The sequence below is a fragment of the Natator depressus genome, chromosome 9 (assembly GCF_965152275.1).
Source record: "Natator depressus isolate rNatDep1 chromosome 9, rNatDep2.hap1, whole genome shotgun sequence".
In the NCBI taxonomy this organism is placed as follows: Eukaryota; Metazoa; Chordata; order Testudines; family Cheloniidae; genus Natator; species Natator depressus.
The window spans coordinates 29,669,845-29,684,844 of NC_134242.1; the positions used below are offsets into that span (position 1 = coordinate 29,669,845).

At 39.8% G+C, this 15,000-nt stretch overlaps 1 protein-coding gene across 1 annotated transcript in view; it reads left to right on the top strand.

The window, feature by feature from the left end:
• The window catches only part of LOC141993421 (phospholipid scramblase 1-like), a 47,358-nt gene that overhangs the window by 18,124 nt on the left and 14,234 nt on the right, over positions 1 to 15,000 (top strand). Inside the window, exons 2-6 of the mRNA XM_074962964.1 lie at positions 1,311 to 1,340; positions 2,175 to 2,276; positions 6,831 to 7,000; positions 7,929 to 7,971; positions 9,438 to 9,658. Of these exons, the coding sequence (XP_074819065.1) occupies positions 1,331 to 1,340; positions 2,175 to 2,276; positions 6,831 to 7,000; positions 7,929 to 7,971; positions 9,438 to 9,658 (546 nt within the window). The 5' untranslated portion in view covers positions 1,311 to 1,330. The remainder of the gene's footprint in view (positions 1 to 1,310; positions 1,341 to 2,174; positions 2,277 to 6,830; positions 7,001 to 7,928; positions 7,972 to 9,437; positions 9,659 to 15,000) is intronic.

Consider the following 15,000-nt stretch of genomic DNA (forward strand, 5'->3'; position numbering starts at 1 on the left):
TTTTGACATTATTTGACAATATTTGACTCATCAATTGACCAGTTATTTTTGGATCAGTCAAATACCCAACCTTACATTAATGATATTTCTGCCTCCACCCTCTCAGGGTATGCCTACACTGCTCTGTAAACACAGGCTCAGACTCAGGTTGGAGCCCAGACCCTCCCCCCCAAATCTGACTTGGGTCAGCAAGCACTCAGGACTGGGTCATAGGACCAACCTGGGTCCTGCTGAAATTCAGATCCAAACCCTGTTATTTTGCAGTGTGGACACAGCTCAACCTAGTTCTGAGTCAGAAGGTTTGCATAGTTCACTATGGATGTATTATCATGGTTGTGTGACTCGACTCTAGCAATTGTAAACCCAGGTTTACAATGCAGTGTGAGTGCTCAAGTGTGGATTTCGACACACACAGTCCACAACTGTGGGTCCCACAGAGCTAGGTTTAGAGTGTAGTGTTGACATTCCCTAACATTCCATAGGGGTCAGCTATAATGAGAAAAGTCCAAAGATAACAAGAAAATACAGCCCAGGTGGAATTGTGGGATAGCACTGGAGAACTAGCAGTGCCTGGGTTTGATTAGGGTGCATTCTCCCTGCAAAGTGTGGGTTGCCAGCCCAGGCTAAAGCAAACATGACCGCAAGCCTCTACCCACATCTGTGCCTGCTAGTTTGAGCGTCAAGCACCCTCAAGCCCAGGTTAGAGGTCTTTCCATGTGAATGGAGAAAGGTTTAGGGGCTATACCCTGGCTAGGCTCAGCTAATTCTGGTAAAAACATGCCTTTTAAGGGCTTGCCTTCACTGCAGGGTTAATCCAAAGTATTGCTCCTAGCTTGAGTCCTGCTCCCTCCCCACACATCCTTCACTCAAGAGTGATGGTGTTTTTAACTCAAGTTGGTTGGCCTGTGGAGGGATGTGGGCTGCAGCTGACAAGTTGTGCTGACTTGAGCTGTTATTTTGCAGTGTCGCAAGGGTAACTTGAGTGAAGGCATTGCATAAGATTCAGGGTGACACATGTGAAGCCATGCTAGCTGGCTGTGTTGTAACTTAGGCTGACTCCTTGCTACAAAATAGCCAGCTAACACTGCTTCAGCCATGTCAGTCTGTGTCTTAACATGATTGAAAAGCCACCTTAATACTTAAATCGATTAAGCTAAGAAAATGGAAAAAATTGTACCCTTTCCCTTTCAATACATAGTCTGAAGGTATTCTTGGCTAATTACTTATAAATAGAAAACCATAAATGTGAGTTTTGTGTAACAGAGGGCTTTTTTTGTTTTCAAAGCATGAAACAAATGTCTTTTTTGCAGACACGCTTGTAAACGGGACCATGGAAATACGTGAGTAAAATATTTCATTAACATTGGTTAAATGTCTTCTAAATGTGGATCACTTACAGGAGTCTAAACTAAACAGCTAAATTAGTGATATATATTGCTACAGTAGAAGTGGGAGGGCTTCTTAGAATAAATGCGCTTCAACACAGATGTTTAAATCGCTCTTAACATCCTTATGACATGTCGCCACATGTCAACTACATTGATCAGTATAAGTAGTTACCAGGCCTAAATTATCTGGATGAGCTAATAGGGATTTAAATGCAGATAATTGGTCCCTTGTGAGTGAAATGATACAACGCAGGAGCAGGAACTATTTAAAAAAAATCTCAAGGATCTTGAACCTGTAAAGCTGTTTGTTAATTAAGTGAGAAAAAATTATACCAAAATTAATTAGGAGAATCATTTAATTCTCCTTCTCTGTGGAGGAGAATGTTGACTTGTGTTCACAAGTAATTATTTGAATTAGAATGGTATCAAGAACTTTCTATTTTGAGTATTACAAGAGAAACAGATAAGGAAGGTGCTGGTATGGAATAAGAATGAACTAACCTCCTATTAGATACAGTTTACAGTACCTGTTTACTTTCAGCACTTTTGGGATTTGAATGCATCTAAATTGTTCTGATTCTTTCATAATGTAAAATTTCCCATTAGCGTTTTTTAAAACAAGCCTTCTGTTTTTAAGGGCATTTCATATTGTTTAAATACAGCAAACTTGTCATAATGTCTAATTTTCATATAGATCTTATCTACAATGAAATAAGTTCATTTCATAGATTTGTTTTTTAATTTGACAAAACAAAAAAAATATTAATATTTGTTTCTTTCTTCCAGCAAATAAAGCTGCTGAATTTCCAAATCCCACTTACCCTCCAGCTTATGCAGGAAATCAAGTTCCTCATGGATATCCTCAGTACGCACCTCAAATTTTCCAAAGTAAGTTATTTGATTATGATATGACGTACAAATTAACTGATCTGTTTTGTCCCCAGAAAAAATAGTTTGGGTTCCAAAATGGCAGCCACCTGTGAACTAATTCCCCTGCTATTAATTTTCCAGGATGAAATCTTTAGACTTGTAGGAAAGATTGGTTGTTCTTTCCTTTATTTGGTATTACTGTGGTAACATGCTACCTATAAAGGAAAATTTAAATAGTCAGAAAATCTCCTGTCTGCAGGAAAACCCTGTAGGGGCGAAGGCAGGGAAGCTGGTGCAGTTGCAGAAGTAGCTCATGCATGGCAGCTCTTTGCTTTTGAACTCTACATCTCAGTCAATAGTGTCTTTTAAAATAAAAATATTTTACTAATTTTCTCTAGCAATTTAGAACTGGAGTTAAAACTGGAGACGGTATAGTCTTCATCTCTGTTACTGTTTCTGTCTTACCTGCCTCCTATCTGAATACCCTCATGATTTTTCCCACTTTGTTGCCCCTTCTTCCACACTGTCACAGAACCTTAAAACTTGTTATCTCTCCCTCTTTGCTGAGTGACCTCCCTCTCTACAGTCAAGCCTTTCCTCCAGAACACACCACTTCAAATAACCCTTTAAGTAATAATTTGCTGAAATATGAATGTTTGACATTTTTATTTAGATTTTTTAAATGTAAGAAAGCCTCTGACTTGAACCTTCACACTCAGTGATATCGTGTATGTCTTAAGTATTGAGTTATATTTGTCCTGTATTGGCTTGTCTTGCTTGTCTTTTGGATTTTATACACTTTGTGGCAGAGCAACCGTACTCTCACATTCTGTTAACAATGTCAGTACTTGGCAAATAATAATGATTATGCATTGTGGAGACTGAAAAAAGTTTGTTCTTTTCAGAACAAGAAAGATTAAATTCTGAGCTCAAGGTAGTTTGCACTTTCACTGTTTGAGCCTGATATTAAGTACAAACACACGTTGTCATAGTCACACTAGCTAAGAATCTTCTCTGTAGACTGTAATTATTTGCTATTCGCTGTAGTGTAATCCAGTTTCACTGGAAAAGATGCCCTTTTCAAGTCCTATAAAAAGCTGTGCAAAACATTTGGGTGGACCAGCCATTACTAAGGCTGTGTTTGTGGTAATATTTCTTGCAAATGCTAGAATGCGTGAATAACTGCATGAACATTCTTTATAGTTTCGGTATAAAGCTTGCTTCATTGTAGAGGAGGAAGCTTAAACTTTTTACTTTCTGTAGGTGGAGAAACTTGTACCAGCTTGATGTTGAATTCATGCTAAATTTGAATCTTCTTTAGTTCTTACATATAACTTCCATGAACATTGTACACATTTGTTCAATTTTATCTTTATAAATAAATTTTATATACTACCAGCACTGCTATAGATAACACATTCCTCTGGTAGTGTAGAATTCATATTACAGATACAGAGAGATCTTAGGTTTCAGAGTAGCAGCCGTGTTAGTCTGTATCCGCAAAAAGAAAAGGAGTACTTGTGGCACCTTAGAGACTAACAAATTTATTTGAGCGTAAGCTTTCGTGAGCTACAGCTCACTTCATCGGATGCCTTCAGTGGAAAATACTCAATGCACTCCCCACTGTATTTTCCACTGAAGGCATCCGATGAAGTGAGCTGTAGCTCACGAAAGCTTATGCTCAAATAAATTTGTTAGTCTCTAAGGTGCCACAAGTCCTCCTCTTTTTTTTAGAGAGATCTTAATCCATGAACATAAATATATACTGTGTGCGCCATCTAGTGGGCCTATCACAATGTTAAGTGTTTAAACAGCATGACTTGAATCTGATTGTATACTGAGTTCTGTGTGGGCAAATAAAGTAAATGGGAGATAGTTCATTTAATATAGCTAAAATCAATATGCAGTTATTTATTTCTGTGTATGCATTTACAGTATGACAAACTTCTTGACACTCTTTATTTAGACAAAATTAATTAAATATATAGAGTATAGTACGTGCTTGAAAGCTGCAGACTGACTTTTCTAGAGACACACTATCTCTAAAATAAGTGAAAATAAGTAACTATAGAAAATCTTTTTCTAAAAGTTCTCAAATTGCTATTCACAACATGGCAGTCTTACAGTCATTTATCAAATACTTTTCCATGTTCAAATATACTCTATTTTCATTTGCTGTATATTACTTTTAAATTGTAATGATGAGATCAAATGAGCAGCTTCATTTTTATTACATTTAATTTGTAGATTATTTATAGGTATCTTACTATATGAAATTTGTATATGTGGGAGAGGGGTTTCTTTTCATATTAGTGTGAAGGGTGTAAAATATCTGGTTCCAGATATTTTGTCTTATTATAATAAAAATATCTATATCTTTTGTAGCACTTTACATCAGTAGATGTCAAACTGTTTTACAAAGAAGGTCAGTATCATCCCCATTTTACTGATGGGGAACCTAAAGCACAGGGAGGTGAAGTGACTTGCCTAAGGTCACCCAGGCAGGCCAGTTGTTGTACCAATAAATTAAAAACCAGCAGGATCTTATTAAAGGGAAAAAGGCAAAATACCAAATTTATTGTGAATACAGAAAGAATCATAGTAAGCAGTTAGTTATAGCTATAACATTCCATTCAATCTCATATTTCTTCACACATTCATTCATATACACACACACACACACACACAGGTTCTGCAAGGTTGTTATCATAGTTACCAGCCTTAGAGTTGCTCATGCCAAGCCACTGGCCAGGTGGCCTGGACATGAGGAGGGAGCAGGGCCTTGTCAGATGCTCATCTGATGCTCCTGGAAGTTGGTTTGCAGAATCAGACCCCAAAGTTCTCACTTTTTTAGAGTCTATTTTTATAGGAATTTCTTCCTATGCCAGTCTATGGGAATTGCTTCATCATGCTGTTGCTGAATTAATCAGCAGATAGCACATTCCTGACGGCTCCGTGCTGCTAGATGTTATCTTGTTCTTTGGTTCTCCCATTCTTGAGGCTGTTGGGTGGATTCCAGTCTGCCCTCCGGGGTCCTCTGGTTATTTCCACTTGACGCCTTCTTCAGCCGATGGACACTGGATTCTTAGGCTGGCACCTCCCTGATCATTCAGTTCTTATCCACACCAAGCATCCATCCACATCCATCCTCTATCTCTATTTTAATCACAGTTGTTAATACAACAAAAGGGCGGGGAGTCTCTGGGTGCTGTGTCTGTTGTTAGAGTATTGCTTTGAGTCTCTCTCTGTGAATTGCTTTGAGAACAGACTCTGTCTTAGAATGTACTAACGCAATTAGCAGCTTGCAAGTTTCACATACAGAGGGAGAGAAACAGTACCAAAAACCAAGAGACCTCTTAATTAGTAATACCCTGGAATTTAAACTATGGGGAATCAAACTCATTTGTGATTTTAATACAGAACTTCTTTAATATGATCCAACACAGTGGCAGAGCTGGGAATAGAAGCTAGGTCTGTTGAGTCCCTGTCAGTGTTCTGTCCTCCGGTGGCTTCCCTGTAAGTCCTGTTTACTCTATGACCTTGTCTACACGTAAGTTATATTGCTTTAAGTATACCAATATAGTTGAAGCCATACAATAACTCTTGTACAGATGTAGTTATACCGATACAGGTTGTTGCTGTGCTGGAAGACAGGGAGAGAGAGAAGCAACTTTTTAGAAAGGAGAGAGAGTAGTGACTTGTCTATGCTGCAGACAGCCAGAAGGAAGACAGGGAGAGGGGAGCTACTGTGTCAGTCAAAGAGCCACAAAAAAATAGTTAAGCAGTGTCTTCGACATTACTGTGAAGTTTGAGCCCTGGAGTTGCAGTGGTAAATAATGACCTGTTGATGTGATTCATTATCATGATGTGAAAGTTACAACAGAGTGATGGCATCAGTTTGCAGCTTTGTGATTCCTGGCTACTCACTTTGCTGTTGTAGTGGCTCTCCAGCTTTCAGAGTTTGAGGATCACTGGACTGAATTATGGGTGAGCTTGGAAGTATTAGATTTGTATTATTAAACATCAATTTTACCCTATGCACACAAACTGATGACAAAATATTTCCATCTATAATAATAGAAATGTGCAGATAGGCAGAATAAGAAAAATGCTCCTTAAGAACTTATTGGAGTTTGATTTAAGGATGTTTACTCTGTATATTTTGACATGAGTTTTTCAATTTATGTTTTAATGGTTATAAAGCTTTAACTTTTGAATCTCAACAATTACTGTCGTTTAACTAAGTGTCTAACCTCCCCATAACTTCCCACAACTGCCAAAAATTTAAATAGATAAAAATAAAAAAAGCTTACAACCCATAATTTTGCACAACTGTGAAAATGTAAATTATTAATAATTGAAAAATGCTTAAAATAAATGTCAATATTGTTGAAATTATAAAATAAGTTGATTTCTGCCAAGCCTAATTATGTAATGTAGTTTCAGTATGAGACTCTCAATAGTTAAAAATGCTAGAACTTCAGAAGTGTATTTGTTGGTGTGTTGAAACTATGTTTTTAATATCTAATTTTTCAGAATTGTGTGTGTTTTGTTTCTCTTCCCACAAACTAGATGCTCCAGAACAAGCTAATTATGCCTTCCAGGGTTACCCAGCAGGAGCTCCATATGGACCTGGGGTCCCTCCAGTCCAAAATCAGCCTTCTGGGACCAGTGGGGCAGCTTGGATGCCAGCACCTCCTCCCACTCTCAACTGTTCACCCGGATTAGAATACCTAAGTCAGGTACCTATATTCTTCTCCGTTTTAAACTTCCATGAAAATACAAAGCTAATAGATACCTGTGCATTTAAGTACCTTTTTATCTACTTTGGGAAATCAAGTGGCTTACATGATTGGTATTGGGGATACAGAGCCATTTACATTTAGGTCAGAGGTTAAAAATCTATCTCAGGACCATCATAATTGAAGCATATTACCATTTTATGGCTGCTCAGTGGCCCATTTTGAAAAAGTACTGTCAGTCCCCGTTTTACAGAGGCAAGGTGGCTGAGATAATATCTTTTATTGGACCGACTTCTATTGGGGAGAGAGAGACAAGCGTTACCTCACCCACCTTGTCTCTCTAATATCCTGGGACCAACACGGCTGCAACAACACTGCATAGTTCCAGTTTTAGCAGACAAGTGTCCACCATTAATTGACACCCAATTTGGCAATTTTAGCCAAGAATTTAAGATTAAATGAGAACGGGTATTGTTCTATTGTACATTGTTGTATCAGAAATAGTGACCCTAGGTAAGGGTAGTATGGTGTGGCAAAAGCTTATATGACCGTATGGTCATCAGTAGCACATCAGACGTCATGACTTTCAATGTGGTGCTCTTTCTGAGCGCTAGTATTCATTCCCCTTCTCCACCTCCAAGTATATTCAATTAGATGTAGTGCACAACAGAGCAGCTCGCAAAATTGGAATGTTAGTGTTTGAATGATCTCTTTGATCATCTATGTGTGTGAGAGAGAGACCATTTCTAAAGCACAATTAATGTAGATGATCTAATGTTAAAATTATGAATTGATCCATAATTTTGTGTCCTGAAATCTAATTTTTGAAAAATAAAAACCGACATAGTTGTAGATTTTATTTTTGAAATTTAATTATAACTTTTATTTATTAACTTCTATTCTAAACTGTTTTTTACCACTGTAACAGATTGACCAGATATTAGTTCATCAGCAGATTGAGCTTCTGGAAGGTGTGTACCTTGCTATACTGCTAAATGGAAGATCATTATGCTGGAGATATTTTAAATGACTTTGGTCCTATATCAAGTAATTATACATGACTGTTAAACACCAGTCATATTTAATGATAGAAATTCTTCATTTATTCATTGCCTTTTAAAGATGGGGTCTTTATTGATTCGTTTTTTGTCTTTTATGTCTTAAATTATATTTTAAGTTTGAGATACTGAAAGTAACCAATATTTTAAGAATCAGTGTCACCCCCTCTCGCCTCTCCAAAATGTACTATGGTAGAGAATTAATTAATGTGAACTTTTAAAAAAATACAAATTGAAATATAAAAAAGCGACAATTTCTAATTTAAAAGTATAACCTTTACATCTAATCTCACTCATTCATGTGATTTCAAACTATCATTTTTACAGATCTCCTTCGCTACATCTGACCTGTCTAATTCAATCTAATCCTATAACTCGGCCTATCTCTCTGACATCTCCTCTTGGAAGTCTTGCTGCTAGCTAACTGATCTTTTCTCCCAAATCCCTTCCACTCTGCTTGTTCTTTGCCATGTTTGGCAACATCATGATCCTGATGTTACTCAGGCCCTTAATATTGATGATGTTGTTGACACCTTCTCTCTTACCCTCTACAACTAGGCTACACCCAAATCTTGCTGCTTTTTCATCCCATAACATTTCTAAGATCCATCTGTTGTTGTTGTTCAGGTCCTCATCATTTCCTATCTCAATTATTGTAACCACCTACTCATTGGCCTCCCTTCCACACACGTTTTCCCCCTCCAGTCCATTCAAATCACATCTGCTAAAATAATCTTGCTGGTTTACACTCTGACAGTATTGTGCTACTTTCCAGATCCCTCCGCTGGCTCCAGCTGTTTCACATCAACTTAAAGCTTCTTTTTCTTATTGTCAGGGCCTTTCACAACTCTACCCCTCCCTAGCTGTCTACTTTTGTTTTTTATTGCATTCCTCCCCACTGCCACATCCACTGTGACAGTGGTGCCTGTTTTGTCTGCTCATTTGTCACTTCTCACACAAACACCTCTGTTGCATCTCACCCATGGAACACCCTTTCTGAACTGATCATAAGGCCTTCTCCATCCTGAGATACCGTAAGTCTCAGCTGTGCTATAATATCTAAAAGAACTCACCGTTCACATTAATTAGTTTTGAAGGGCAAATGGGAATAGTTAGCAACTTATTCATAATGAAAAAACAATACAATAAAATTAATACATTGCAAATATGTATGTATCCCTTATATGATTCCCTCACCGCAATATGTTAGTAATCTTATTAGATTGTAAGATCTTCAGGGAAAGTGACATGTTTTCCTATGTGTTTATGTAGGGATTAGTACAGTGGGTTCCTGACCCTGATTGGGGCCTCTGCTATTTCTATTAATATTTTTATTTAGTGTATCAACTGAATAGCTTTTTAATGTTGTTAATTTTCAGTTCTTACTGGTTTTGAAACTAACAACAAATATGAAATCAAAAACAGCTTGGGGCAAAGAGTATATTTTGCAGCAGAGGAAAATGACTGTTGTACTCGAAATTGTTGTGGACCATCACGACCTTTCACCATTAGGATCATTGACAATATGGGTCAAGAAGTGATAACACTGCAGAGACCTCTCAGATGCTCTGCATGTTGTTGTCCTTGCTGCTTGCAAGAGGTGAGATATTCCTTTCTCTTTCCTGCACCTTTAAAAGTTTTCAGAGATTTTCTTTTGTGTCAAGAGGTCAGGTGGGACAAGGTTAACTTCATCTGTAATTTTGTGGGGATCTGTGATTTTTTTTTTTGTTTGTTTGTTCGTTTTTGTTCTTTGAGGGTTTTTGAAAATTTCTTTCATGACTTTTGTCTCCTGTTTGATGGAATTTCTTGACATTTTGCTATGGGCTTAATGCTGTGTATCCTTCCTTTCGGGAAGTGACATAAATTCCTCAAGACAACAGTGGCTTCCCTGAAAAATGGGTGTTCAACACTTTTTTAGGACTGGACCCTAATGAGGAACCAACTTAATTCAAAATTTTGATTATTATAAGTGAATTTAGCTTTCTGAATATTGATAATAAGTAAAGGAGGACAAAAAGGTACCAGGTTCATGAACCTTTGACCTGACCCTCATTGTAGGAATCTGATACTACTAATTGAATCATGTATAGTTGTTGCCTGATCCTTTTTTAATGATTAATAACAATTGTACTGATTGCCAGTTGATACTGATTTAATGAGCTGGAGATAATAGGGTTCTCATCCCAGAATTAGGCTCCACAGAATTAAAACTAACAAGTTCAGTATCTTGTAGGGAACCCCAGGATGTATGGCAAAGCACACTGAAGGCAAAGCAAAGCCTTAGCCACTTTTATTAAAACAATCCGTAAAGACAAGAAAGCTCCAAACCACATACACAAGTAGTAGTAACACATTATTAGGGATATCTTTGGTATCATTCCCTGCATTTGCTCATGTACATCCTTCATATATAGTCTCATCCTTCCTTGGGAACCTTGTGGTGAGAGACAAAGGATCAGCCCTGTCCCTGGCATGCCAAATGAATTTGATGATCCAGAACCCCAAAGGTTGGTGATTGACCCTTCAGCTCTTCGCTGTTATCGGTGATGGAAAGCTTACCCCAGCTACATGGTGGCTTAGTTATTATATCGTCTGGGCACTGTCATGAATATTCATTCAGATGCCCAGTCTTCCATGTCCAAATCTAACTTCCTTACCGTCCTAATATTGGGGTCCCTAATCATATAGGTTAACATATTAATGCCTTCTAACTCATTATCATATATGTCACCTATTGCTAAAGCAGGTTTGTGGTTAAACATCTACCAATGATTCTATCCTAAAATACCTAATCCCAGTATCAATTCAGTGTTCCTGTGGTTGCCTGGTATCATTATGTACCAGCTCCTTCTCTTGAGCAAGCTATTCCCAGTTCCCCAAAATCTAGGGTAACTGTTGGGCCATTTTATCTATGCTAAGGGTCATGGACCTGTGACCAGGTGCCTGGGATAGACCACAATGAGAGTGCCACACTCAGGGCAGACTGCAAGAAATAGGACAGACAGTCCCCCAAAACTGGTGGTTTATTCTATAATCAAATTCACCAAACCAGTAGCAAAAGAGCTTCTGCCAGTACCACACTGGTTAACCAGAAGCCAAACACAGTCCCCGTTAGGTATTCCAGAACTTGGCTCCCATCCAGACAACCCAATCTAACATAGTGAGAGGTTATCGAAAACTCATTTTACCATATGTGAGGTTCTTTCTAATCCCAAAGGATCAGACACATACCAAGTCAATATGTATCTCAGATCTTGCCCAAATATCACGCTGTCAGTCAATCCTTAATAAACTAACTAAAGATTTAATAATAATAAAAAAGAGAATTATAAATGGTTAATAGATCATATGCATACAAACGATTGCAAAGTCCTTATGTCAGGTCTGTAGCAGTGAATGAATAGACTGCTTGCTTGTAAAGTCTGGTAACTTCCAAAAGATTGGAAGATCCTCAGTCCGTAGTTCAAGATGCTCCTTTTTGTTGTAAATCCACAGTCCAGCGAATTAGAGTAGGAAAGAAGCAAAATGGAGGTGTCTCAGAGGTCTTTTATATCCTTTGCCATGTGCATGGAAATTTACTGTCCCAAACAAAGCCCACAGTCCAGGTGCATGGAAAATTATTGGCCCAAGATCGAGTCCAGGGTCACATGTCCTTATCACAAGTCCTTACATGCTTTGCTGACTCACAAGGGCAGACATTGCCTGTATTCTTTCTGAGGTGTCCACAGGAAAAGCTTACTGGATGGGATGAATTTCTTCAATGGCCCATTATGAGCTGAGTGTCCTTAATGGGCCATCAACACATAGCTGTCTAGTCTAGCTGCCTGATGCAAATCTATCTGCGGGGTGTCCCCCAGAAATACAGCACATGTGTAAGATACAAGTACTCACCCATATTCAGAACTTCAGCCACACAGATGATACATGAATATAAACAAGATAATCATACTTAGCAATTCATAACTTTTCTATTGGTATCTTACATGACATACTTTGTACAAGACTTATGGAAATTCTGGAATAGTGGTAACAGTGATATAAATGGTCACCTTTCTTATACACAGAATCACAAGACCTACTTTACTTATGCTAACTTGCTTAAGCCAGTGTCTTATAGAATACAGGCCTGTAGGTTCCTTGTGTTACTGCTGAGTAAAATAAAAAGCTAAGCTAGCTCTATGGGCTACACAGTAGGATGGTGTCTTCTGTTTAGAGTCACAATCTGCCCTCCATTTCTACTACAAATTTTTATATGTATATGCAAATAAAATGAAACGCTACATGAGTTTGGAATGTAAAATTATTTTATATTAAGCAAAATCTCAGTTTTAATACTGTTGAGATAGATAAAAACAATATTGAAATTCCTATAATTAAAACACTATTAAATCTCTTACTAGGACAAAGTTAAAGCTTACTCTGGCTTAACTTAACTCGCTGCTTTTTGTAGTATTATGGGTCCAGCAACTTTGGGGGTTGGCGGTTTGGGGGGATGGGAACATGTTTTTTTTCTTATTAAACAATGGTAGCATCTGTGACAGTTCTCACAGAATGTTCAGACAAATCTCCTTGAATCGTTTAAGAAACAGTTGTAGTCTTCAAGTGATTTTTTTTCCACACTGATTCCACTCTTGGTGCGCATGAGCATGCGATTAGATTCTTTTGAATAGCAGTGTCTGTTGCGAGATCCCTTGCAATTACTGTAGTTTACAGTATGAGAGGCAAGGTGGTCTCAACCACTTCACTGTTCCTTCAGGCTGGACTATGTGGTTTGCAAGTCTCTTCAACATGTTAGCATACACTTTTTTTTTGTTTGTTTTTCATTTGCAGCGGGGTGGGGATGGGGTAATTTCCCCGGTGGAAACAAGGCATTGATAGTTTCTTCCTCCCAACCTCCATATCTAGGACCCAATGCCCCCCACTTCTCCCTCTGTACACAAGACCAACCTGGTTGAAGGCAAAGCTCCAGGAGTCAAGATCTGTTCCTTCTGAGCCATGGCAATGTCCATCATTAATGGTCATGCTAGATGCCTCCTTTAGTTAGGTGAGGGGTGTATGCCTCAGCATTGCTCGGAGTGCAAGGCTTTTTCAAAGTACATGCAAAAATCCAAAGAGGGCAGACTGAAGTTGAATCTTTTGGAGACTTCAGTGTTATCCAACCCAGGCGAACCAGCTAAGAGGCCACCTCCCACCAGTCAATCTCTTTCCCCAAGTGTTCCTGTAAACTGCTGTGCCAACCTGAGCTCTGGGGACACTCTCTTACATATCCTGTTCCTTTCCTGCTTCAACATTGGTGTGAGACAAAGTCCACAAGGACACTCATACCACAGACTAGGAAAAACTTAGATCTCCCTTGCCACGGGGAAATGGTCCTATCTAAGCCTTGCACATATTGGCCGCCTTGGAGTCATCCCATATGGCAGAAAGCCAGCTGTCCAGACAGTTTCAAATCATCTCTGAGGCAGCATGTACAATAACTCTAGTACAGACTCCCCAACTGTCCGTAGCAAAGGAAAAGGAAAAGTTCAGCAGGGAGGAACTCTCCTCAGAGCACCAGCAACTATTGGCCATATCTTCGTTGCCTCCAGATGAAGCAATCAACCTCTCCATCCATTCCCTCCATAGGTGAGCTCAGGATCTTTCAGGACCTGATGAGGCAGCGGGCAGGTGCTCTTGACAGACTCCTCAAAAACATCCAGGAGAAGCAGCACAAGCTCTCAGGCATTCTTTAGCCCTCCCAGTCGGGCAGTTGCCCATTAATGAAAGGATAAATTGTTTCTAGAGCCTGCTGAGATCATTTGGCTCACTGTCACCTGCTAGCAAGTGGACAGAAAGTATCAGATAACAACAAAGGGGTTTTAGGGTATTCTTTCCAACATCCCACTCTGGGATCTTTGATCATCCAAGTTGCACAAGAATAGTCTAAAGCAGAGGTGGGCAAACTATGGCCTGCGGGCCCCATCCGGACCGCGGGACCGTCCTGCCTGGCCCCTGAGCTCCTGGCCGGGCAGCACGGCAGTGTGGCTGGCTTTGGCATGATAAGGGGGCGGGGAGAGGGGGTTCCAGGGGGCAGTCAAGGGACAGGGAGCAGGAGGCTGTTGGATGGGGCAGTGGTTCTGGGGGGGGGCAGTCAGGGAATGAGGAACGGGGGGGCTGGATAGGTGTGGGAGTCCTGGGGGGCCTGTTAGGGGGCGGGGCAGTCAGGGGACAGGGAGCAGGGAGGTTGGATAGGGGCGGGGGTCCCGGGAGGGGGCAGTCAGGGGACAAGGAGCAGGGGGGGTTGGATAGGTCGGCGGTTCTGAGGGGGCGGGAAGTGGGAGGGGGGATAGGGGTTGGGGTCAGACTGTTTGGGGAAACACAGCCTTCCGTACCCAACCCTCCATATAGTTTTGCAACCCCAATGTGGCCCTCAGGCCAAAAAGTTTGCCCACCCAGTCTAAAGAGCAGATCAGAGGAACTCTGAGAGAAAAGGATCCAAACAAACTGGATCTCCGCAGATGCAAAGTGTATTTATCAGTGAATTTACAAAGTAGAGTTGTGAGCTACCAGGTGCTCCTCTCTAAATACAATTCTCTCTTTTTGGGACTGATTCTGTTAATTGATGAATACGCTTCCCAACAAATATCAGGAAAAACTAACATCTACCTTGGCTGAAGAGTGGCTCATTGTGAGAACAGCACGCCAGGCTGCACTGGATATGTAAGACACAGTAGCAAGAACTATGGTGTCCATGGTCACACAATAAGACACTCCTCCTGTCTGCAGATGTCAAGCATTCCACGAGAAGTCCAAGTGACCACTGAATATCTTCCATTTCAATGGAAAGACATGTTCAGCACTGGTACCAACAAGGCATTGCGCTCATTAAAAAAACAGATAGAGTCCAGGCACAAACAGCATTAGAAACTGAGGCCTCAGTCCTCATTCTGCTACAGATCCCAG